The 25,186-nt window shown below is 37.1% G+C and overlaps 4 protein-coding genes across 6 annotated transcripts; 2 read left to right on the top strand and 2 right to left on the bottom strand.

Annotated features, from left to right (window-relative positions):
- Window positions 1–89: 89 nt before the first annotated feature.
- On the bottom strand, window positions 90–3,735 carry LOC128682297 (zinc finger protein 64-like). 3 transcript variants are annotated; one of them, XM_053766939.2, is made up of 5 exons: window positions 3,663–3,735; window positions 3,064–3,258; window positions 2,721–2,852; window positions 2,018–2,157; window positions 90–1,479 (listed from the first exon to the last, which is right to left on the bottom strand). In XM_053766939.2, the coding sequence occupies exons 2-5, from the start codon at window positions 3,195–3,197 to the stop codon at window positions 977–979; spliced, it is 909 nt and encodes a 302-aa protein (XP_053622914.1). In that variant the 5' UTR covers window positions 3,198–3,258; window positions 3,663–3,735; the 3' UTR covers window positions 90–976. The 3 variants fall into 3 exon arrangements, with proteins under 3 accessions (XP_053622914.1, XP_053622913.1, XP_053622912.1); XM_053766938.1 differs by lacking the exon at window positions 3,663–3,735 and adding an exon at window positions 3,513–3,652; XM_053766937.2 differs by lacking the exon at window positions 3,663–3,735 and adding an exon at window positions 3,336–3,385.
- A 4,788-nt stretch (window positions 3,736–8,523) lies between these two features.
- LOC128682301 (uncharacterized) lies at window positions 8,524–10,237 on the top strand. Its single transcript, XM_053766943.2, has 2 exons — window positions 8,524–8,961; window positions 9,140–10,237. The coding sequence occupies exons 1-2, from the start codon at window positions 8,659–8,661 to the stop codon at window positions 9,275–9,277; spliced, it is 441 nt and encodes a 146-aa protein (XP_053622918.1). The 5' UTR covers window positions 8,524–8,658; the 3' UTR covers window positions 9,278–10,237.
- LOC128682303 (uncharacterized protein) lies at window positions 10,227–10,758 on the bottom strand. The gene has a single exon (XM_053766944.2). It carries the CDS (start codon window positions 10,681–10,683, stop codon window positions 10,261–10,263), a length of 423 nt encoding a protein of 140 aa, XP_053622919.1. The 5' UTR covers window positions 10,684–10,758; the 3' UTR covers window positions 10,227–10,260.
- A 459-nt stretch (window positions 10,759–11,217) lies between these two features.
- On the top strand, window positions 11,218–22,299 carry LOC128682284 (uncharacterized protein). Its single transcript, XM_053766917.2, has 12 exons — window positions 11,218–11,532; window positions 12,128–12,248; window positions 12,845–13,012; window positions 14,171–14,253; window positions 15,236–15,263; window positions 15,679–15,944; window positions 16,931–17,082; window positions 17,808–17,930; window positions 18,692–18,853; window positions 19,365–19,544; window positions 20,194–20,309; window positions 20,675–22,299. The coding sequence occupies exons 1-12, from the start codon at window positions 11,466–11,468 to the stop codon at window positions 21,378–21,380; spliced, it is 2,172 nt and encodes a 723-aa protein (XP_053622892.1). The 5' UTR covers window positions 11,218–11,465; the 3' UTR covers window positions 21,381–22,299.
- The last annotated feature ends 2,887 nt before the right edge of the window (window positions 22,300–25,186 follow it).

Raw genomic sequence — 25,186 nt, 5'->3', positions numbered from 1 at the left:
GTATGACACAAAGGTTGACTGTTAGATAGGTAATGCTTTTAGCTTTAAGTCGGCATATATATTGTATTTTGTGCAATAAAACAAAGCTGTTTAATAAAAAAAAACACATTTATTTATCACTTAAAATCTTATAACCTTAAAAACTTAAATTCTGATAAATACTTTTTTCTAAATGGACTTGATACAAATGACGTTTTCTTTCAACTACAATATGAATTAGACACTAATATTATTTGTTTGGATCGCATTGTCTGTGGTATACACAGGTCACATTGTATATTATATACATCTGCACCATGGATTTAGTAAGTACTTCGACCTAACTAAATTCTAATACATGATCTGTAGATACAACACACTGGCCGTCTTACACAAAAATGATCACAAATTAAGAAAAAATAAATAAGGTAAAAAAAAATAAGAACTGTAATGTACAATAAGTTGTTCCTTATTATATCCTACCTTGAAGATAATTAACTAACCAGAAGCCACCACGAAAAATACAAACACGTAGCAGGTTACTAAGTACTGAGGACACTCATGCTGTCTCTTTTTCCCATACTGTAAACGCGTCGTGTGCAATAAGGACATAACGTGTAGACGCGATGACGTGCCACGTGTTTTATGTTTCATTCTAACCTATTAATACACAAAGATCTCACTGTAACCTTTGAATAATTTAATTACTATTTACGTCCGTGTCCATTACGGGGTGCACAGAGTGTCTGCGCCAATACACCACAACACTAGGCACGTCCCGCCCGCGACCCCTCGCGCAGCAGCCAATGGCTATCGAACATGACAATTTAAATATGATTCCTGCGCGCGGACTACAAATCTAGTTTTTTTTTCTGTCATTCGATTTCTGTTTTTCAGTATACCAATTTGTAAGAACAAAGAAAAATAGAATTATCTAATTCTTAGCTCCTAGTATTTTATTTTAACTACCTATTAGTTCCGTAATAAACACAGAGTCTTATTTCATGATCCCGTGTCTCCTCAACACAGACACATCATACAGACTCTCATCAACCTCTTGTCGCGGGTGATGTACTAAATGTAACAACACTTTCACCTTCATAGACCCGGTCCACCCACACACTGCACACTGAAACATCTCATTGCGCACATCGTGACATATAGACTTGTGTTTCTTGAGATAATATGACGAGCAAAACGTTGCACTACACACGTCGCAGACGCGGCTTTTACTGTTCTTGTGTCTCTGTAGCGCCATCTCTGTTGGGAATTCGAAACAGCACACGTCACATTTCAAATCTGTCAGTTCAGTTTTTCCATCCAATTGACCTTTCTCGTGTTTCTCTTTATGGCACTGTAGGGAACTGTAATGGTGGGCTATGAAGGGGCATAGGTCGCACTTCAATGGGTTATTTTGTCTGTGGATCAGTTCGTGTTTGTTTTTGTTTTTCTTGGAAGCACTGCGGTATGGGCAGAAAGAGCACTTAAACGGTTTTATACCTGAAAAAAAAGTGTTCGTAAAAAAATTGTTCGCTCGGACAATTTTTTTATGATGCACCCATACATATCAGATGCACCAATAGAAACGCATTTCAAGAACGAAAAAAGTCACATTACCCCACCACCGTAACTGTACGTCACGGCCAGTTCTCGACGGCCCACCGCGCTAACTAATTAATCAATTGATTCTCAATCACCGTCATAAGGCCTCGGCATTTTTTAATATTATTTTTCATTGTGTCATAATTAGTTACAATATAGTAGCCAGTATTCAATTTTATAATATTCAGGTGAAAGTACTCACATTAAATAAGTATTCTCTTTCTCCCTCATCCTCGCGTTTTTCAGGTTACAAAATCAAAATCATTTATTCAGAAATATTGTTATTTTAAATATAATTATTTTTGTTTATTTGATCGTCATAGAAAAATACTTGTAGAGTTATTATATTTATCGATGTATGTAAGGGGACTTTGGTCACTGCAGGCGGAAACAAACTTAAGTACAGCAATGCTTGTTAGATTGCAACTGTACCTACCCTTGTGAACGCGAATGTGCTCCTCGAACACAGACTTGTTGTATGTGGTGTAGTCGCACATGGTGCATTGAAAGGGGTTCTGGCCCTGATGGTTCTTGCGGATGTGACGGACCATCTTCTCTTCATTGTCTGTTGTAAACCTGAAACAATGACGGCAAATTTTTATTTAGCAGAGGACTTTGTTCAAGGATTACAGGTATATAAAAAGTTTTATATTAGGTACCAATGAGGAATGATATGCCTAGGCTGCCTAGGTTGTGTGTCCCTTAGTCACAGGAGGATATGGAGCGGTCGTATTCTAGGGCGGAACCACACGCCGCAAAGTGTTATATCATTGTAGGGTGAATAAAGAATTCTGAATTTAGTCATACCAAATTTAAATCATTCAGAAATTAGGCATTTTCATGTTAATTTTTATATGAAATAGTTATTTCTCACAAGCTACAAACTACTGGCATTTCAGAACGACCACTGCTGAGAAGGAATGCCGAAATAAACTCATTTGAACAGTGTTGGTGCCTATCATGACAGAAGGGCTTGCCATTATTGTTTCTTACATTTTTTTTTCTAATATATAAAAGTACATAATGTACATTGTCAAAAAGTATATCAAAACAGGTTATGATTGTGATCAGAGTCCTGATTAAAAATATGTATATATATATATATTGATGTGAAATACAGTTAAACTACACCAAATTACCTTTGGCATTCATGACATCTTATCCGTGGTTTTGATCCTTTCATCTTCTTTGGTTCAATCTCATCCAATTCTGAAATCTCACCATCTGAGGGTAGTACCTGCTCATCTTCCAGCACATTACGTTCAGAATCCCTAAAATATTGAATATTATGAAGAAAGAATCCCTAATATTACAGATTTAAAAGTTTGTGTGATACACACTAAAACTAATGGACATATTTCAATGTGGCGTCTCAATTTCAAATTGATTCAGTTTTGCTAACTTAAGTAGGTACGTCAGAGTTATTGGCATGCATATGTGACAACATTAAATAATATTATTAGACACCAGAGTTAATCTCACCCTATATCCAAATTATCATCTAAAGGCTCTTTGAGTATAGATGCTAGAATGTTCTGCTTATCCAGGTCCGTGTACTCAGGGCCTCGCTCCATGTCATATATTGGAATGTCATTAGTTTGATCCATGTTCAGCATAAAAATTTATTTCTTACGTTAGATCGTAGAGCCTTCTTGTTTCATCCCATTTATGCTAAAACTGTGGACATGATGAAAAAATATTAGATGAGTAGAAGGGGTATAAATGGAAGGAAGATGAATTTAGGAAAGAGTTACCAAAAGAGAGAAATCAAACAAACCAAAACAACAACAATCAATAACAATGAAATGTCACTGTCATATCATGGCAATAGCATTTATTTATTTTAAAAGTATGACGCTAAAAAAATATTCGTAATACATCCAAGTTTTCGACGAAATTGGCAGTTGACTGACTGGCAGATGGGCTCGTACCTATTTTGAAAAGTTGGCAGCACTGACGTAAGTCGAAAAGGGAAATTATGCGGTAAAAATAAAATCAACAAAATAAAATGGTTCCTTCGCGATTTTTGCGGGATTTATAGTAAAATAATATCCTATTCATTTGTGAAAACTAAGCACTACCTTTTGTGAATATGACCCAAACCCAAATTTCTCATAGAAATCTGTTGTTAAGTAGTAGTTTAAATGATTACTTTTTGTGCGACAACTGCGGCTCAGAAAAGCAATTTCTTGATAAGAAATTATTGCTAGATCATATCAAACATTGTAATAAAAAGGAAATGGACATTAAAATTCAGAATGTGATGTCGAATAAATTAAAAAAGCCGGGGTAAGTGGTACCTAGCTAAGGTTGAGTTTTATTATAAAAAGTACAATTACATTAACAGCCTTTATGTGTTTAATTTAATTAGCAGAATAGATATCATTGATTAAAGGCTAAAAACCATGTCTTCACCTATGATTATATATATAAAGGTATATATATTAGCTATTTATTCTTATACTTTGTATATGTTAACAGTTCTCAAAGGTTTTTGTCCTTTAAAACTAAAAATGTTTATGAGCTCTTAGTTAAATTAGATCTAACTTTTCTTTAAATTTATTTATTGAAAAATAGACAATTGATGTGTATATAACAGGCAGCATTGAAAGTTCTATAGTAAATTCTGTTTAAAGTCACTTTGCTGATATTAATTGATAACTTTGATCAGTTTGCACCTTAATATTTTAATGTGTGGTATTTCAGATCTAGTAATACCATATTACACATATGTTTTGTATGCAAAAAGAGTTTTTTAAACATGTCTACTTTACGCTACCACATTCGTCGGGCACATTTTAATTTGATATCGAAAACACCGTACTACCAACTGAAGAAGGTTAACCAAGTGTGGTTTGAAAAGGTCCACAACTCGGATGCAATCATCGAAGTCCATAAAACGGGTGTCAATTCGTTAGTTATCCGGAGATTAAGTAAAGACACCTCTATCAAAGTAAACGATGTTGATATGAAGGCTATTGATTTAAGTTATTTATATCCTACGTACAAGAAGATGGTTAAATGTGAAATATGTCAATTTGAAACATATCCACACTTGTTGCTTAAACATAAGACAGAACATTCTACTGAGAAAACTAGGTTACTGTAATTATATAGACAGTTTGTGTCAGTTGCCGCTATATAGACTATGAAATTTTGTTTGGAAATCTGCAAGAATCCACAATTCTCTGACTTGCAGATTTTTTACTATTTGCTGCAATGTTTTATATTGCATTTGTTTTTAATTTTATATGTTGCCAGGTAATACTTATTAATTAATCCCATTATAGTATTTTGAAATTGTAAATAATTATTTATCGAATTTTCAATTACATCTGCTTCAAATTAAGAAGTGACGGGTAATATTTAAAGTCACAGATTCTGGGCTCCGACGCTCAACGGCTGAGGTAGAAACCAGGGACTTCTATTGTGCTGCTGTGTGAATCTAAACAACTTAAGTCGACTTGTGTGTGTTTTATACCTTCAGCGATAATTTTGTTAATTTTTTGTACATTTTTCAAGATATGGAAATCGATAATACACATAATAATGTTGAATTGAAATCAAGCGCAGTTTTATTGTTACAGTCTTATTGCTAAGTATTATGCTGGCTCCACACTATCGTGATGCGTATGTAACAACGTTGCGTACATTGTATGAATGCATTTTATTTACCGCAATGAATAACCAGCAATGGACGTGTATGCCGAATAAGTCTGTGTTCGGCGAACTTTTCCGCGATAGTGTGGCATTATGTTATCTGAGACTAATCATATGTAATTGTAACGTATATGTAGTAAGAGGTTTTTAGTGAAAGTTTTTAAGTAAAACTATTTAAGAAAAATAGGTACTTATTTATTATTGTGATCTCATTGGAATAATTTTGGTCAAAACAGTTATTAGAGTTACATTATGTAAGATTTATTATTTTTATTTACATTTATATAATTAGAACACTTGTTACGACACGATGCCTTCATCAGATATAGAAGGAAAGGTCGAATGAAGAACCCAGGAAGACCAAGAGATACTTATATCAGGCAAATAAAAGAAAAAGTGGGTGAGGTGTCGTATCAAGAAGTGAAGGAGTTACCTTTGGAGAGTGATAAATGGAAGGAACTCCACCGACAAAAGCCTCGCTCTTCAATTAGATAGATACATGAATAAATATGCACTTAGGTATACCATTTATTCAATTATCATGTGCCTGTTTAATAAAACACAATGTCAAACAATGTTGATGAATATTTGTTGATGAATATTTGTATTATGAATATTTGTAGTGTTGAGCAGTCCATTATCACCACAGGTGGCTAAATCCATTTATATCTTGTGGACAAGCATTGTGAAAGCTAGATAAGTTTATATTAGAGATCCCCCATGAGGCTGACATAGTCACACAAAGTGCACTGAAGCCTTGTCAAAAATTTAGAAGAACAAAAAAAAAATATAGCATTTTTAATGACCTAAATATTTAAGTATTTCGACAAAAAAGGTAAGAGGACAATACCCTATGTCCTTCTCCATAGTAGATAACACGTCAAGAGGTACTTAACATGATAAACAAACTTACTTTCGCATTAGTTGGGAGGTTGGGACTAGTTTTTCACCCGCGTTCAGTATTTTGTGCGTCGCATATTAATATCGTCAATATCTCAGGTTCTAAGCAACGTATCGCGATGAAACCTATACCAGATTTTAAGTTACACCATGCGCTATACAGCTGTGAACCACATCAAATTCCATCAAGTAATTTTTGCGTGATGACCTGACCAACATACAGACAAAAATTCTAAAAAATACCGTTTTTGTAACAGGGACCGGACCGCTATCCTTTTCATGGGTTTTGAAGGGGTTTTTGGAATGGGTTTGCTTTCGAAAGCCGTTCGGTGCTGTAAACCCGTTCAATTTGCTTTGGTAAGCGCATTATCAACGACTACAAAACCCTTTGAGGTAAGTCATACGAAGGGGTTCAGATAGCAGGCTAATTTATGCTTTAAGTTCAGCCCATACGGTCTTAATTTGAATAAATTGCAATGCACAACAAATACCTACTAAGCGCGTGCGTTAAAGCGGTGCGTTATTATTTACACGATTCAATGTGTCGTTTCGAGTTTTTTAGGCTCTTCACACACGGAGCTACACAAATTTGCGCAGGAGCGGGGTGTGATGAAAACTACACCCCTCTCCCCCTGCAGGCATTTAAAGGGAAAGCCAAACAGAGTAAGCGCTATAACGAACGGGTTACCCCTTCGAAAGAGTTAGCCATATCATATGGGAAATCCTTTGAAAGGGTTAGCCTCACCATATGGGATAGTCATTGGATTGGGTTAGCCATTGAACAGGTTACACAAGAATATGGGAAAGCTTTTCAAAGGATTAAGCGAACGAACGGCTTGTTCGGTCCCTGTTTTGTAGTCCCATAAAGACCCCCATGAATATTGTTATTTAATATCTCTTATGTACAGACAGCCTGTAGTGTATGTGAACCTACATACACTGTCTCGTGTGTCTAGTAGATGATGTCACTACATCAGTGTCACAAGAGCCGTAGGCGAGTGTGGATGTAGGAGACAGTTATCTCTAGGACATTGCCGAGCCAGTGATTATACAGACGTGAAATTCCCAGTAGTTACATAACCCATTTACAATTTTATTATATATGTATGTATAGATCATAGTTCGATGTAAGTAATTGTAAATATGAAAATAAAGTACAGTACCTACTTACTTATGTTTCGATTTTTTGTTATCATTCAATAAATCCTATCCCACTTAAACAAGAACATACATTATGCTCTGGACAACATAAAAAATATATGAAAAAATAAATTTATTTATAAACGCAAAACGCCTTTCTATCACAGAACTTTATTGAGAACTCGATATGATTCTGTAGTCTCTATTCATAAAATAGAGCCTACTATATGCAAAAAATACTTTAGGTTAAAGCACGCATAAAGTATGCTTTATCTTTATCTATCAGGGTATAAATGTACCAGGATACCTGCTATCAAAATTGGTTCAGTGATAGCTGTAAAAGCGTGATAGACTTTCGCATGTCGTAGGACACATATTAGAAATGTAGATGTAATCGTAGGTTAGTTATAAGAACATTGTAATATGTTCAAGACATGGATATAATAATTATGACGGAGTACCTACTAATAGGGAGTATTACTGCACATTTATCCCGCCAGAGTGCAGCACTGTATGTTAGGTACACAAAAGCTTTGCCGCCTTTTGCTATGTCGATTAAACGTTTATTTTAGAGTACTTTATTAATCCTTTCATTATGTAAGCATTTGTTTGTGAAAATATACAACAATGTATTAGCATATTCGGGTAAAAATGGGAAGAATTATATTGGGAAAAATCGTTTTTAAGATAAAAAAAAAACTTGGACTTCATACAGGTAAGATCTTCAGTCAAAATCAAATTTATATCAGTTTATATGACCACAGTTGACCAATTAATGCAGAATATAACCTGAAATGGTGTATCATTTTCAGGATAATCTACTAAATCCTTCCTTTTTCCTTTAAAACTCCAGACGATGGCTGCAGGGCTTAGATCTCTTTGCCCTTCCATATGAATAAACTAAACAAAATAATGGTTTTGGTTTCTCATGTCCTGTTAATTACAGATCTACTTAGATACAGATTAGATAGGTATATACTCCGTAGGTGTAGTACTTACTAAATCCATGGTAGCTACCTATAGATTAATGAAATAGTAGAGGTAGCAAGGAATAGGGCATATTACGCAAAGCTCAGCAGATGGCTACTGGTACAACTAAGGTACACAAACATTGTCAATGGAGGCAAAAAGCGCCATTTTTCTATATTGTTGTAGATTTACGAACAAAAATACCATCTACCCAATCGTGGTGCGGTGCGAGTTTAAACGAAAAAAGTAAAGAAATGTCACTACATCGTCAAATCTTTATCTATGTTGTCTATGATTTCATCATTTTAAAAACTTTTACTTAACTACCTTTCGCGAGCAATTTTTACAGTTGTTTTTAAAGCAACTAAGATTTCCTTTACTGAAAGAAATTATAAATTAAGGTATACAATGGCCATACCCGCTTTACGCCAGCCAAAATTGTCCGGCAAACTGCAAGATTTTTCTCAAACAGTCGCCGAAGACTATAAAAATGTTGTAGTAACTTTGAAAGACAACAGGAAGCTTGTCGTGTCTGCCAATGCTTATCAGGGGATAGTAAAAGCTAGAGAGATGTTTAAATGTGTTTTCTGCGGGACGGACATGGAGTTGGATGAAAAATATAAGGATAATCACATCGATTCTGCAAGTCACAAGGAACGTTTGCGCGCCTACCCTCACATGGACGAATTTGGTGAAAACTTGATAAGAAAGGTTAATAGATCTATATGACTAAATCGAATAATTTCATCAAAATTTGTATCATAGAATATACATGAATGGTCGGACTGATCAACCATCTGGTGTTTACAAACATAACATAACTTATACATTCTAATTTAGATGTTTAGAATTGCGTATTTAATGAAATTCTCAAACTTTTTAATTCCAGTTGAACAATAATATCCACTACTGCACCATCTGCAACATTGTGATGGCGTCTCCGTTCCTCATGCGGCACATCACTGGGCTGTCGCACACCACAGAATTGGATAAAGCTATGATACGGGGAACGGCTTATGATGTTTAGATGAAAGGTGTTAATCTGCTTTGTTATAATATTAGCAGCCCATTCCAGCTCCGCTCGGTTAAAAACACTAAAATACACACTGGAACCATCTTTATTTATTCATTCATTCATACATAATCTTCAGGAACCACACTATCTATTGGTGAAACTTACAAAAATCTGTCAGGCAGTTTTTGAGTTTATTGCGTTCATATAGACAGTCACAGACTTTACAACTTCTTTTTAAAGTCAACGTCATCATATTTATTCAACTTTGGCGGTTGTAAGGATAACAACATAGATTTTGCGTAAAAACCTTTGTTTTTCAAAATATTAAGTTAGGGAAATTTTTATTAACTAATAATGTTTATTTTCATACAAGTGCTAAATAATAGTTTATTGTTACTGAAACACTACTGTCATATAGTTTCTGCCATGCCATAGAAATATTTTAGTTTAGATGTGCATTGTTTGGGAATTTTTTTCACAATAATTTCATGTGTTGATTTGCAAACAAGTCTTGGTTTTTTTTGTTTTCTTTCTGCACTATGTCAGCCTCATGGGGGACTTATCTAGCTTGTAGTATTGAATGTATAGATTAACATATATAGATATAATAACATAAAATGTATAGATAAGTTGGCCTGGCAAGCTACTCTGGCCAGACCAGAGTTATCATTGTGAGCATGGAGATATGAAAGCGATTAAATATCACAATATATATAATAACAACACAATAGCATAATACATAATAGAATCACAGTCTGCAGGAATTGAGTTTCAATCGTAATTTTAATCTTTGGTGTTGTTACTGCTGGATCTGATTTCATAACATTTTTTTTATTGAACAAATCTGTAATTGTTTAAAGGTTGTAACTAAAGGATCTGTTGATAAAATTATTTAACATCTTACCACTTGGCAAAATGTATTTATGACTTAGAACTTAATGTTATTAATAAAAGAACTATCTATTGAAACTATATTTTATTTCTTTCACTTACAACTATTTCCTGCGCTTCTTTATTTTCTTTTTTGTATTCTTCTTGCCGACTCTATTTAACTTCGCAATTTTTCTCTTATGTAGCCAAATCGGGTACTGTCCATTTTGATCTTTCAAGGTTTTTGAACTGAAGACACGCTTTTTACCATTATCACCTTCAACCTCAATTTTTTCGTCATCAGAACTCATTTCGACGTCTTCTGGGTCTTCTTGAACAGGTTTTTTGGATTTACCCTTTTTTTTGCCAATTTCACCAGCGTCTAGGAATATCACTTGGTCAGATTCCATAACCTCACTTTCTGTAACTTTTTCTTCCTCTTTTATACCAAGCATCTTCTTCAGTCTAGCAAGCTCCTTTACAGCATACCGCTCACGTTTGATCGCACGGCATTTTCGCTTCCATCTGCTACGTAATGATTTTGCCATGTTTTAATAATATTTTTATTTTGAAGACGTGCTTTGTAGCGCACGGTCTTGAAAGGAAATGTCAATGTCATATTGGGCATGGGCAAGAGCGAAGATGTGCGTCATTTTGACACAACAAACATTTTGTCTGCCCAAATACTTCTACTTCATTAAGCACCTGCATAACAGTAACAATGCGTGATTTGATAAATAGGCGAAGAAAGCCGCAGCTTTGTGGATCACTGGAATCCTGCGGTCTTGTTAAACTGTGAGCGTGGATCGCTGCATGTTTACTTATTTTACGTTAAACGGATATGATTTATTCCTACATTTTTGCTCACTAGTCGATCTGCATGACGAATAAGTAACGGACGAGCAGCGAGCGAGCAAAGCTTTCGCGTGTTTTTTACTCAATCATGGATCTTTATTAAAAGTAATCGATCGATTAAAATATGGCCATAGACTCCTTGACGATAATTTTTATAATTTACGATCAATGAACGCACTAGCTGATTGCCGATGGGTGGAACAAAAAAAAATGTTTGTGATACTGTCAAAATGACAATAATTTATTTTGATTGTCATCTCGGCTTGCTTGTGTAGTATGTTCATCTTATATTGAAAACTCGAAAAATACATTTTGGAATCGTTCCAAATCTTTTATGTTTTATCAACCGGTTTATTAAACCTCTTTTCGTCAGGGTTTCTTTGTTTTGAGTTTATTTTAGTCTGTTTAGTGTAATTTCGAAGAGCTACGTAGAACCAGGTACACCTAACTTGGTGCTTTTTTTTTTTGCTGTAAAATGGGGAGTTTGAAGGCAGATGAAGATGATACGAAGGAACTAGATGATAGTGGATACGTGCAAGATGGTTAGTATATCTTTTCACTATAAATTTCTCGAGGTTTTGTCGTTTTTTCGACTCTAAATAATGGAATGATGTTAATGAGGGTGGTTTTTGTTGTTTCCTTCTAATATTATTCTAGGCTACTAGTAGGATAACTTTTGGGTTGGCTTTAGTTGTATTTTAAAAGTAATAATGATAATTCATTATTGCATAAAATATAATTTAATTTTACTAAGATAACTGCAATTTGTTATATGAGGGTAGATGTTAAAAACTTGTTTGGACTATATGAAAACTGCCATCTATAATTCGTTTGGACTGCATGTACAATTATTTTATTTATTTTTATTATTAATTTAATACTTGCTATCTGGGGCTCAATGACCCAAATTGAGTCTTGGTCTTCAACATAACACATTTTATACAATTTAGAGGATTTTTTTTTATAATTGTTGTTTTTATTCTGTAATATTTTGATAAGACAAGAATAATGATACCATTTATTATTATTTCAATCTTGGGGAAACCTGTGTAAGCACCAGACGTGTGATCTGTCCTCCCATACCAATTTCCCATTAATAATGATTACATAGTAAATATTATTATTTTTTTTCTTCAGAAGGAACTCTCAAGGCGTCCCCGGAAAAGAAGAAAGCCGTCTGTCTGTTGGACCTGTCTGATGATGTGTTGCTGTGCATCCTGAAACATTGCCAACCCGCAGACTTGAAAGCTTTGGGCTTGTGAGTGTCTTACTTTCTATACATACATGTGGTACCACATCTTTTTTTCTTTTTAAATCTAGCCTGTCGGTGTTGTGTCCCACTGCTGGGCAAAGGCCTTCCCCTTATTTTTCCACTCATTTCTCTCCATACCATGTCTTTTACCAATACACAAAAAAAAATCTTGTATTTTGATTCACTTACACATTTAAAATTTTATACCACTTAAGTGTTTGTGTAGATCTAAACACCACTAGTATAAAACAAAGACACCTCGAAACAACTCTATGGTGAGATGTGAATAGCAAACCAGTACTATTAATCACCATTTACCAGATGACGACACGTAACAGAGGGAGAAATGTATATGAGATATCTATGACCATAAACAGAAAACTATTCCTAAAAAGTTTTAAAAGTAGTTTACATAAAATCTTCAAACTTACGACAACAGGTAAGTCAGCTGTCAGCCAGTCAGTCAGTGTAGATTTATTTATTTATTCATAAGCTTAAATCTATCTTTGCAGTTCTCACCAATGCGATAGACAAGCAATCCATCAATTATTATTAGGTTCTTGGACATTTCTCCAAATAACGCGGCCTTCACTTGCCCGCAGCACGTGCACGCGGCTGGCGTCGGTGACGCTGGACCGCACGCTGTGGCAGCGCGTGGACGCGCGCGCGCGCTGCGCCGGCGCGCGGCGCCTGCGCTGGCTGCTGGCGCACGCGCTGCACGCGGGCACCACGCAGCTGTTGCTCAGGGGCTACGCGGACGAGACACAGAAGTGAGTTCTCCGTATCCATACTGTCTATACTGACTGTTGGGTCCACAATCTCAGTTGACTTGGTAAATGATACCAGTGAGACCGGTGAATATATGATACCTTTATTTCACTGAACTGTAGCGTATACAGGGTCACTGGTATCTGACGCATAACCTTCCAAAGGCGCATAAGGTACATAGAGACTAACATCTTTTTTTCCACGACTTTTGTCTAAACATAATAAATACAGAAAAAATCCTCATTTTAGTTTTAAAGTCGTTTCTATAAAACATTAACTCTATGTGCGATTCCGCTACATAACGCTACTGCACTGTCTCGTGTCGCTCGGCTATTACATACAGTAAACATGTGTGGAATCGCAAATTAGATTGTATTTTTTTATATGAAAAAAAAACTATGAATCACGAAAAGTCGTAGAATAAAAAATGCTTGTTTTGATGTACCCAAGTAGTCTTTAGGAGAATTTGCGTTTGATACCAGTAACCCTGTGTACTATTAATAATTAGGACGTTGTTGCCTCGACCCTGTAGTCACACGTCTCTCTTGGACGTGATGTGCTGACACAACATTACATGAAAATAGGACTGACGTAGAATATTTTATTCCCTCTAACATCAAGGCTAGGGTCGCAACACTGTCCATACTATCAAATGTCAAATTGCGTTCGTTCACGTCATCATAAATCTAGTGACAGCTGAAAATCAGCGTTTGCATAGCTTGTCTGGGCGACAGCGAGCTGAACTGCAACCAATTTGTTTATGTGGCACACGATGCATGTTAAGTTAGTTTGTCGACTCCGGTGGCGCAGGGGTATTAGTGCTTGCCTCTGAACCGTGAGGGGATCCCGGGTTTGATCCCCGGTCGGGTCATGATGGAAAATGATCTTTTTTTAATTGGCCCGGGTCTTGGATGTTTATTTATATATGTATTGGTGCAGTTTATTTATTTGTTTACAAGTCAATTAAAAAATTATATAGATTTTTACAAAATTAATAATTATAACTAATAAAGAAATTCCAGCTCGTCGCCGCTTGGAAGGGTTCCAAGCAGACTGGCAGCGTTACCCCTCTGTATTTGTTATAAAATATAGTATCGTTGAGTTAGTATCCCATAACACAAGTCTCGAAGCCGAATCTGTATCTATAGGATTGATTTCAGCTGTACCGGCTATCACTATGAGAACCGGCCAACGTGTTTGGGTGGCACGAAAGGTGACCACAATACAGACAAACCACAGAGACGTGAGTTTTTTTAAACTTTTAATATGACATGTTTGGCCGCTTTCTGATAAAGTACCTGATATCTTATCATTATTACATAGTATAAAATAAAGTCGTTGCCCGTTGTCTGTCTGTCCCTATTTATGCTTAGATCTCTAAAACTATGCAACGGATTTTGATGCGGATGGGATTTTTAAATGGAGTTTGTTTGTATTTATGCATATAACATGGGCTATATATAACATGCATAATATTACCCGTGAGAAATATATAAAAAAATTCACAGATCTAGAACTTTACGAATATTAATCTATCAGATCAATACAATAATAACAAGCTGAGACTCTTATCGTAACAACTAAATAACTCCGCGCTAGTCACATCTAGTTGCGTTTATCTTTGTAACAACACGAACACAATACATCGCTGCGTGCCAGTGTTTAGTGGGTTTAGTGAGCCGCCGGTTGTGATGATTGTCTTAATGCCCTGTTCATTTTAATTAAACATAACTTGCTTTTTGGCTTATTTTAGAATGTAGGTATAAAAAAAAACTGTATCTTGCGCGCAACGACCATATTGTAAATACCTTTTTAAAGTAAATACTCATGACGACCTCGGTGGCGCAGTGGTAAAGTTCCTGCCACTGAATCGAGAGGTCCCGGGTTCGATTCCCGGTCGGGTCTTGATGGAGAATGATATTTTTCTGATTGGCCCGGGTCTTGATATTCATTTGTGTTTATGTATGTATTTGTTATAAAATATAGTATCGTTAAGTAAGTATCCCATAACACAAGTCTCGAACTTACTTTGGGGCTAGCTCAATTTGTGTGATTTGTCCTAATATATTTATATTTATTTATGTAAGTGAATGTTTTCTTATGAGAATAAAGATTTCTTTTACCCGAGATTACAATATAATAAAAAGTGATTGATTGTAGACATTTTTATGTTTCGTCATTATTATACAGACTGTAGAAAGCAAGTTCATTTTTTTTTATTACAGGTTGTTGTCCTGGTCTAACCGATAGAATGTAAGTTAAAATTTAAACTGAAGCGTATGTTTACCCGACATTTTCTATACTACTATGTATTAGAAATACTTGCGGTTGCAAGCAACCGGAGTGCAGGTTTCCTCACGATGTTTTCCTTCATCGGAAGCAAGTGGTGGTCGATGAAAACTACTATACATGAGCCAGATTGGTATACAAACTCGTGTGGCACGAGTAGGATTCGAACCTGGGACCTTTCGGTTCATAAGCAACCACCGCTTCACATACTACACACATATACACGTATATAGGAACCTACACACCAAATTTCAGCTTTCTACGCCCAGTAGTTCCGGCTGTGCGTTGTCTGTCAGTCAGTCACTCGGTAACGGAAAAGTTTTATAAATACACATAGAACATATATAAATATAGAATATAGATTATTATATATTTTTAGGTATCCTGATATAAGTAGAGTCACTTTATTATGGCCCGAAGAAGAGTTGGAACGTACCCGAGTAGCTCCTAGCAAAACTGAGCCGGACTCGAACAAAACGAAGCAGTTTTCAAAATCAGAGGTCTCAGCTTCGAATCCGGGTTCGAGCAGAGATATAAAGAGTACAGGATCGAACTCCGAAGATATCGAACCGGATTTGGGGAGAACAGAGACGGATTCACGAGATGGATCGATAGCGAAGAGGCAAAAAATTGATACTGAATCAGGTAATTTTCTTCACTACATAGTATAAAACAAAGTCGCTTCCCGCTGTCTGTCCCTATGTATGCTTAGATCTTTTAAACTACTATGGGTTTTGGTGCGATTTTTTATAGTACATAGTGTGGTTGCTGACAATGCTTTATATGGTTTTACACAAGTGAAGCCGGGAGTGGCTGCTAGTGTAGGACGTTCGAAGTTTTAGAACTTCAAAAGACAAAAATATTATTTATTATTATTTTATTAATTTATATTTTATAGGTGTTTGTACTATTATATCCTAATATTATAAATGCTATTATAAATTCTAATATTATCAACATTCACCTTACCTTGTCCCAACATCTGGGGTCGGCGTAAAATGTCCTTTCCCTCCACAATTCTCTATCTTTTGCCATATTTGGACCCTCCCCCAGCACCCTCACATCCTCCCTGACACAATCCATCCATCTCTTCCCAGGGCTTCCTCGTCCTCTATATCCGTGTACCTTCCTACTTGAAGCTTTCCTCAGTAAATGATTCTCTTCTCTCCTCATAATGAATATCTAAATACTAATATTATATTATTATAATTATTTTTGATATGTTTGTTACCTCTTCACGCTATATCTATTCAACCAATCTTCTTGAAATATCTCATACACAACTTTTTCACGGAATATAAATTTTTTCACGCGGGCGAAGCCGCCGGGAAAAGTAACTAGTCATTACATATAATAAAACAGTGTAAAAATATATATGTATGGAATATATTTACATAAAAACAAAATTAGAGCGATAGAGTCGTAGTAATAGAGTAAGAATTTGAAAAAAAAAATCTGTATGTTTCTATATCTATCTGTTTGTACACGCTAATCTCCGGAACTATTGTTATTGGATTAAGCCTTGGCAACATCTAGTATATCGATAACACCGTAGATGTCGCTTTACATAGTGTTACGACCTATATATAGATGGCGCTATTAATAATTAAACAAGAATGAATTGAACGCAGGGACGGAAGGACATCCAAGTGAAGTTTCGAGCCGGGGCTCTGTCTGCCCCGGGCCGCGGTTCACGGTGACGCCGTGTTTGCTGCAGCAGCTGCGCGCGCATTGTAACCTCACCACGCTTGCATTGGATTATTGCAATATTAATTGCGCTAAGGTGGGTTTTCATTTCAGCGATTGCTGTTAAAGTTTCTGATCCTAACTAATATTACAAATGCGAAAGTAAGTTTGTTTGTTACCTCTTCACGCTCTATCTACTCAACCAATATTCTTGAAATTTTGCATACATGTAGTTTGTAGTGTGGAGAAGGACATAGGGTTTTCGTTCCAGAAAAATAACGCGGGCGAAGCCGCGGGCAAAGGCTAATAATTTTACATTGCTTACAATTTACATTGGAATATTTCATTAGTGTCATAAAAAGATTTCTCTAAAACTCCCTCGACTCCAGTCTCGGGCCTCAACATACACAATGTTGAGACGGGAGTCGAGGGCTGCAAACACCCGAGTTGCGATATGTACTTTCCTTCGATTGTGTCCTTTACACGACTCCTGATTACGTGGATTATAAAAAAATAAAATTTCTGGTTTATAATATTCACAATAACGTTAAAAAACAATGTTTTCTCTTCTAGATACATAAACGTATCTTATCTTATCATGATACATAAATTTATATTTAAAAAATTGGTAAGCCCTTCTGGCGTGATAGAGACCAACACTGTTTGAATGAGTTTCTTTCGGCATTTCTTCTCAGCAGTGGTCGTTCCGAAATGCCAGTAGTTTGTAGCTTTTGAGAAATAACAATTTGATATAAAAATTGACGTGAAAAAGCGCGTGTGAAGGTCGTAATTTCTGAATAAATGTTTTGATTTTGATTCTAGATATCTCTGAGCAACTTCCCGCGCCAGCTGACGCACCTGTCTTTGCGCGGCACTATGTGTTACAACATGAACATGAACAAAAACATGCTGTTTCAAATACAAGAACACTTACCCGACATTGAGGTAAGATTGTAGATGATCTTGTGGGAGTTCCTATATGGAGTCATAACATTTACATGTTACATGTAAATGATATCAGAGAACTTATTCATTCATTCATTCATTCATTCATTTAGGTATACACAACAGGTTACAATCAATGTAAACAGATATATAACAAAAGTTACGAGCCAGACTGTGACCTAAAGAACTGTAGAATTCTACTAATATTATAAATGCGAAAGTTTGTGAGGATGTATGTGTGTATGTTTGTTACACTTTCACGTGAAATCTACAGGACGGATTGTTATGAAATTTTAACATAACCTAGAATAACACATGGGAATTTTGGGATAAAAATGACTCTATTTCTTATTCCGAAATTCCCACGGGAGCGAAGCCGCGGGGCGCAGCTTATTCTTTCGTGTTTTATTTACCTGAGCGAAGTCTTTTCTCTCCCTCTTTCTTATTGATCTCTATTTGAATTTCTATACAAAACATTTATGTAGTAAAGTACTCTACTGCGTCTGTCTGTCTGTTCGCGAGAAACTAAAAAACGACTGCACGGATTTTCATGCTTTTTTCACCAATAGATAGAGTGATCCCTGAGGAAGGTTGGTCTAATTTTTCTGTAATTATCAGCGGGTACCCTATAATTGGCTTCTTGTAACCCATTGATATATATCTAGTTTTTAAGAATGCAAGCTGTTGGATCTCCTTGAACATGTTAAATGTATGTCCCCCCCCCTGTCTCCCCCCCCCCCCCCTCCCCCCTGCGACCGCAGCACCTGGACCTGTCGGAGTGCGGGTGGGTGGAGGCGTCGTGCCTGATGCCGCTCAGCAAGCTGGAGCGCCTGCGCGCGCTGCTGCTGGCGCGCTGCGTGCGCATGCGCGAGTGCGTCGCCTACGCCGCCATCTCCGCACGATACGGCTTCCGCAGGCTCAAGGTAACTCCTAGACGATGCGTGGCATGAAACACACACAACAACTTTCTTGGCATTATTAATTGAGTGGTTTGCCATTGCCTTCTCCATTTCATACATTATAGTTAATAATAATCAACCGGTGTGCAGGTTTCCTCACGATGTTTTCCGTCACCGGAAGCAAGTGGTGGTCGATGAAAACTACTATACATGAGTCAGATTGGTATACAAACTCATGTGACACGAGTAGGATTCGAACATGGGACCTTTCGATCCACAGGCGGGCACTGCTAGATAGGGCTTGCCTGATGCTACTCTTCTCTTAGTGTTCACCTACACTCCCCAGGGAACCTACATGCCAAATTTCAGCTTCCTACGCCCAGTAGTTTCGGCTGTACGTTGTCTGTCAATCAGTCACAGAAGAGTTTTATATATATATATTGATTTCCTATATCATCTCACGTACAATAATATATGGCCATATCTGCCATTTTGTAGAAGGAAGGAAGTTTTGAGTTTAGTATTTTTGCCATAGGTGTTCGATCTCCGCGGCTCCCCTCTAGGCGACTCGGAGACAGCCGCGCTGGGCTGGATGCCGGAACTAGAAGAGTTGTATCTCTCAGCGCCGCGGGCGCAGCCGGCCGCGCCCGGACACAAGCACTACGCGGACGACCAGCTGCCCTATGTAGAGGAGCTGTCCGACTGGGAGATACAGGTGAGATACATAGCTTTTAGGATATTGGTCGATGTAGCTATTTCTCACTACACAAACGACGGGCTGCCCTATGTTGAGGAGCTGTCCGACTGGGAGATACAAGAGAGCTACATTGCTTATAGGATGATATTTGTCAATGTAAGTGTTCTTTACTATGCATACAACGAGCTGTCCTATGTAGAGGAGCTGTCCGACTGGGAGATACAAGAGAGCTACATAGCTTATAGGATGATATTTGTCGATGTAGGTGTTCTTTACTATGCATACGACGAATTGCCCTATGTAATAGAGTAGTCCGACTGGAAGATACACGCGAGCTACATAGCTTTTAGGATGATATTTGTTCGACCTACGCAGTTAACCTCAGAGCGATTTTGAGACAGTAGATAGCCGGTACAAGCTTTCTAGTTTCCTGTCACGTTGTCTGTCTGTAATCAAATATTTCAAGTTGAATTTCACCTACTCCCGCTTGCCCTGCATAGTTGAAATTTCCCACGTCGCTTCAGTTTCCGCTACAATGCGTTATTGTGATAATTCTATATCTATTTGTCACGCGTTAAATGCCACAAGACAAAACTTGTGACAAAATATATATATATATATATATATATATATATATTTGTAATAATTTGGGACATTTCATCAATAGGAGCCGGAGTACTTCAAGTCATTATTGAAACAGAAGAAGCGAAGCAAAAAGAAAACGGATGAAAATGGCAGGTGTTGTCACGGAGTGCCTTTCACTCAGTGCGCGGACGGTTTGGGGTGAGTTGTTACCTTTTTGTTGACGACCTCGGTGGCGCTGAACCGAGAGGGTTCGATCCCCGGTCGGGTCATTATGGGAAATAATCTTTTTCTGATTGGCCCGGGTCTTGGATGTATATCTATATATGTATTTGTTATAGAATATAGTATCGTTGAGTTAGTAGTAAATGCGAAAGTTTGTGAGGATGTATGTGTGTATGTTTGTTACTCTTTCACTCAAAATCTACTGGACGGCTTGTTATAAAATTACACATAGCTTATTTTTATTATGAAATGCCTAGAGTGAAGCTGCGGGGCGCAGCTAGTTTAGTTTAGAATTAAAGATTTTCATTGTATAACGTATTTATCAATTAAAATTTCAACAGGGGTGTCCCCGCGAATAAAACGCGCGATTTGAAGCGCTCGGCGTTCAGCTCAGAGGACGCGGGCCCTTCGAAACGGAGGCGGTCATCGGTTAACCTCGACTCTGACGATGACGCAAGCAGCGTCGAGGACAAAAACGAGTCCACCAACGCTGACAATCGAGAAACAAATGAAGAAGAACACGAAAATGGAGAAAACGCTGAAGCCGAAGCGAACGGTGGAAACGAAGAGGGCAATCGAAATCAAATAATAGAATTGAGACCGCGCGCGCACGTGTTATACGTTAATCTTGGTCAAAGATTGAACCCAGTTGTTCATCGCATAGTGAATCTCAACCAACCGAATGACAGGGGCATACCGGCATTTCCCAGGAGAATCAATTTCTCTGAGCTTGTAACGGACACAGCTATAAGAAGTTTTGGACACACAGACGACGATCATTTGAACTGTTTCTACATCGGAGCACCACCACAGGGACCCGGGCAACAGAACTACTCGAGACCGGACAAATCCAGCTTGAGAATTTTGTCTATGGTCGGCTATAAGAACATCACAGACAAAAGTTTGGAACACTTGAGGACTTCGGCCCCTAAGCTAGAAAAGATTGATTTTAGCCAAACGGGCGTTACTAAGAGAGGGGTGGATATGTTTAATCTTAGTAGGCCTAATGTGGAAATTGTGTATAGTCCTTTTGTAAAAGCTGATTAATTAGAGTATAGAGTATAGATTATAGGCTATGGTTTTCAATATTGTGTTGGTCGTGAGTGATCAGTGCGTTGGGAGTGTGACGGAGTGTGTGCACTTCGCAAAATGTACACTAGGCGCAAAACGTGCACATCTCAATATGTGAACTTAACTGACGTGCGAAGTTGTTAAATTTTAACTTGCATGATTTGATCACAGTCGAGTGCAAAATACTTATTCAATATGTATATTGTAAGTAATGTATTATTTATTAACGTCAATAATTTACATAAGTCTACCGCCGACTTACAAAGCGCAGGTGAAGAAGAAGCGGCACAACAAAATTCACCGCGGCCTTTTCTTCAACACGTGAATATTTTAGACAAACCGACAGACAGACAAAGGTGAAACTAAATAAAAACTGCTATACTATATCTTAACAACTCTACACATATGTGACGGCAATCCAATTAAGTGTATGCAAAATCGTGTTTTATTTCACGATGTTGTGTTATTGTAAAATACGCTCAAGTTGGACAAACTTATTCTGGACGTCGGTTAAAAGGTTTACATTTTGAGTAGTCCACATTTTGCGTTAGACTCGCATGTTTTATAATTAGGAATTTATTTATTAATGATTTATGAAAGTAATGTTAACGGTGGTCGTTCTCACCCGTCGCCGGCGGCGGGCGAAATTAAGTTTACATTGATCGTTGTGCTGTACGGAGACGTGACTGTACATCACAACCATATTTATTGATGTTCCACCGCACTCACAAACTGTGCATACTACTATTTCCTCTAATCAATATTTATTTCTATAAGAGAGAGAACAGTATATCTTACATTAAAAAAAAACATGTATTCTATTTCGCATTATGGCATGAGAAATGTCTAAATAGCTTTAAATATTTTGATAAATAAATAAACAAATATTATTAAATTTTTCGTCCTTTTTCTTTGGTTTCAATCGCTCAACGTCCTTCGGTCGTAATGCATTGAAATATCAAAAAAGCGCGGCGTCCGTCTGCCGCGGGCGGCGGGTGAGAAAGACCAAAATCTTATAGTAGAGACCGCGCCACAAAAGTAGTCTGGACGCGGTGCTACAGCCGTGGCCGGAACTAATTTCGTGCCGCGGTCGCGTCTCCGTTTTTTGGCTAAAATAGTTAATCTTATTACATTTTTTGAAGTCTTAAAGAATCTAATTTTAAATCAAACAGAGTCATACTTTTCTTATACAATAAATAAATTAAATAATTAATTATATGTAATGTACATGATGCGGAGTTGAGTTCTCTGGCGTAAGTGTACGAGATCAGACCCCAAGTGAAAACGGATAAAGGATGAAGAAGATCAACTCGTATCGCGTAATTCTCAACTCGTCCCTTTTGCAACTCGCCCCTTTTGCAACTCACCCCACTCGCAACTCGACCCTTTTGCAACTCATCCTATTCGCAACTCGCCCCTTGTGCAACTCGTCCCGTCAATACAAGTGTGTCGTACTTTTTAGAAAACCGACTGTCGATAATCTAGCGACATTTTCGGTTTATCGACAAGCCATCAATTGTATAGTCAACAGCCCCTTGCCCAACAGTCCCAATATCGCCTCTGTCACCGCTCCAACCTCCAAGCAAAAGATCCTTGCAGGGTGACTGTGATGCGGTCGACTGTAGGTACATACATATCATCACGCCAGTATCACATGGGTGTAGGCAATGACTAGGGAATTAAATTTGCAATTGTAGGGAATTATATCTGATCAATTGTATCAATTGAAATAGAATCGATGATCAACGTCTAAAGAATTTATTTATTTAAGCAGATACATTTATGAAATGTCACTTCACATGTACTTTTTCACGTGTAATTCAAAATGAAAAAAACATTTATTAAAGCTAGCAAAGAAATTGAGAGAGAAAGAGATGGGATGAGTTGAAAATAGGACGAATTAAAAACGGGATGAGTTGCGAATTGTTCAGTCAACAGCACATCAACCTACCCAAATTACCGCGACATAGAGTTTCACGCGGGGTAAAATATGTGCTGTTGACTGTACACGTATTTTTACGTGGGTCCAGTTGCGAACTGGCGAAAGGGACGATTCGTCACGACCCTTTCTTCATAGATAAGAAAAATAATATACATTCGATTTTTATACGTTAAGATGTGGTATATATGTTTAGCTTAGATAGCTAGATACCAATCTAGCCACATGATAGGGATGTTGATTGATTGATTGATTGATTGATTGATTGATTGATTGATTGATTGATTGATTGACTGACCGAGCGAGCGAGGCTTACAAGTCAACTTGGGGCAAAAGTATTTTTTTTTGTATGTTTGTAACGTGATAACTTTCGAACCGTTGGTATGATTTTGATGAAATTTAAAAGGTATGAAGGATCTGTCAATAGAATTTTCAAGTTCGTGGGGCATCGGAACCGGTTAAGTCGTTTTTAAATTTATAAAAAATTATTGTGTTCGCGAGGTCTAAGCTCGCGGCGAGCGAACAACTAATTAATAATTCAATTTCTTTCATTTATTTACACATTAATTCCATGCATTCACCGGCTTCCATTTTGATTTAAATTTTCACTTTAGTATTACAGCAAAATTGAGGTCGCTGTGTCCTGTTGTCTGGCAATACTGGTTTAACGACCAATCTTGACCGTACACGTCAACATATTACATAACACTTGTATTGTAATTATCACATCCAAGATATAGGTCAATCTGAAATAGTTCCTGTTTGGTTGTGTTGCCTCGGGCCCCTCCTTTGTTCCCATTGTAATAAATACACTTTTGTACGATTGGTACAGTTATCTATATTTGCTTTGGTGTTCTGGTACACATTTAATTATTAATTATATTGTTCTGCCGACGACGCCGTCTTCTAACAATGATTGTCTCAATCACATAGGAATGTGACAACTATCAACAGTTCCATTTTCCTTCCCGACCTCACCGGGACTCACAAGTGTTGACCGTTAGGCCGCAGAAGTCGTAAAGGCTGTGCAAATAGTAAAATGACAATAAATTAATATATATATAGCTCGTTAAAAATCAGTTTATCTATTCTATGTAGACTTTGTACACTCGTATTAATATTCTTTATTCGCCAACAAAGTGTCACAATGATCTTAAAGTAATTACAATCAGTGCTTATAACTTACCTCGTACACACAGTACAGCGAATTCATTTCATAATTCATAATATGTAGTGCAATTTAATCATTAGAGAATCAGTCGACATCCCTATTCTATAGTATAATTATTGTGGTTAAAGGCTGGTCCGATCTCAATAACATTGATTTTTAGAAGTTTTATGGATTTGCGTCCAGTATGCTGCCCAGTTACTTATAAAATTAAAATTATTTATTTTATGTGCTAAAAAGAAATAAGATAAAATATAATATTTTTTTTTTACTTTACATTGTTATGTTCAGCATCATATCGAGTGTTATCGCTAACACTGGTGTCAGATGTTATTCAAGTCGCCTAAAGGCATCTAGTGGCAGGTAGTCGCGTACACACTAGTGAACTAAACTGTCCACCAGTGTGCAGGTTTCCTCGCGATGTTTCCCTTCACCGGAAGCAAGTGGTGGTCGATGAAAACTACTATACGAGTATATGAGTCAGATTGGCAACAAACTCATATGGCACGAGTAGGATACGAACCTGGGACCTTTCGATCCACAGGCGGGCGTCTTAACCATTACACCACCACGGCTTCATTATTATTTTTATGTTACATAGCTGGCAAGCAAAAATTAGAAACAGATTTTTCCCAATAACTCCGGCGCAAACCAATCTTAAAGTTTTGGGACTTT

Source organism: Plodia interpunctella, chromosome 29 (genome assembly GCF_027563975.2).
Source record: "Plodia interpunctella isolate USDA-ARS_2022_Savannah chromosome 29, ilPloInte3.2, whole genome shotgun sequence".
NCBI lineage: Eukaryota > Metazoa > Arthropoda > Insecta > Lepidoptera > Pyralidae > Plodia > Plodia interpunctella.
The sequence above is the reverse complement of the archived record's forward strand: the minus strand, read 5'-3'. Positions and strand labels throughout refer to the sequence as shown.

What these genes read in the sequence shown, in the direction of transcription:
- LOC128682297 (XM_053766939.2), bottom strand. Translation starts at nt 3,197, where the DNA reads ATGCTGAACATGGATCAAACTAATGACATTCCAATATATGACATGGAG. An exon ending in AGATGTCATGAATGCCAAAG is followed by an intron (nt 2,158 to 2,720) that starts GTAATTTGGTGT and finishes TCATTGTTTCAG; the next exon opens with GTTTACAACAGACAATGAAG. An exon ending in GCACATTCGCGTTCACAAGG is followed by an intron (nt 1,480 to 2,017) that starts GTAGGTACAGTT and finishes CTTTTTTTTCAG; the next exon opens with GTATAAAACCGTTTAAGTGC.
- LOC128682301 (XM_053766943.2), top strand. Translation starts at nt 8,659, where the DNA reads ATGGCCATACCCGCTTTACGCCAGCCAAAATTGTCCGGCAAACTGCAA. An exon ending in GTGAAAACTTGATAAGAAAG is followed by an intron (nt 8,962 to 9,139) that starts GTTAATAGATCT and finishes TTTTAATTCCAG; the next exon opens with TTGAACAATAATATCCACTA.
- LOC128682303 (XM_053766944.2), bottom strand. Translation starts at nt 10,683, where the DNA reads ATGGCAAAATCATTACGTAGCAGATGGAAGCGAAAATGCCGTGCGATC.
- LOC128682284 (XM_053766917.2), top strand. Translation starts at nt 11,466, where the DNA reads ATGGGGAGTTTGAAGGCAGATGAAGATGATACGAAGGAACTAGATGAT. An exon ending in ACGGCTTCCGCAGGCTCAAG is followed by an intron (nt 18,854 to 19,364) that starts GTAACTCCTAGA and finishes TTTTTGCCATAG; the next exon opens with GTGTTCGATCTCCGCGGCTC. An exon ending in TGTCCGACTGGGAGATACAG is followed by an intron (nt 19,545 to 20,193) that starts GTGAGATACATA and finishes TTTCATCAATAG; the next exon opens with GAGCCGGAGTACTTCAAGTC.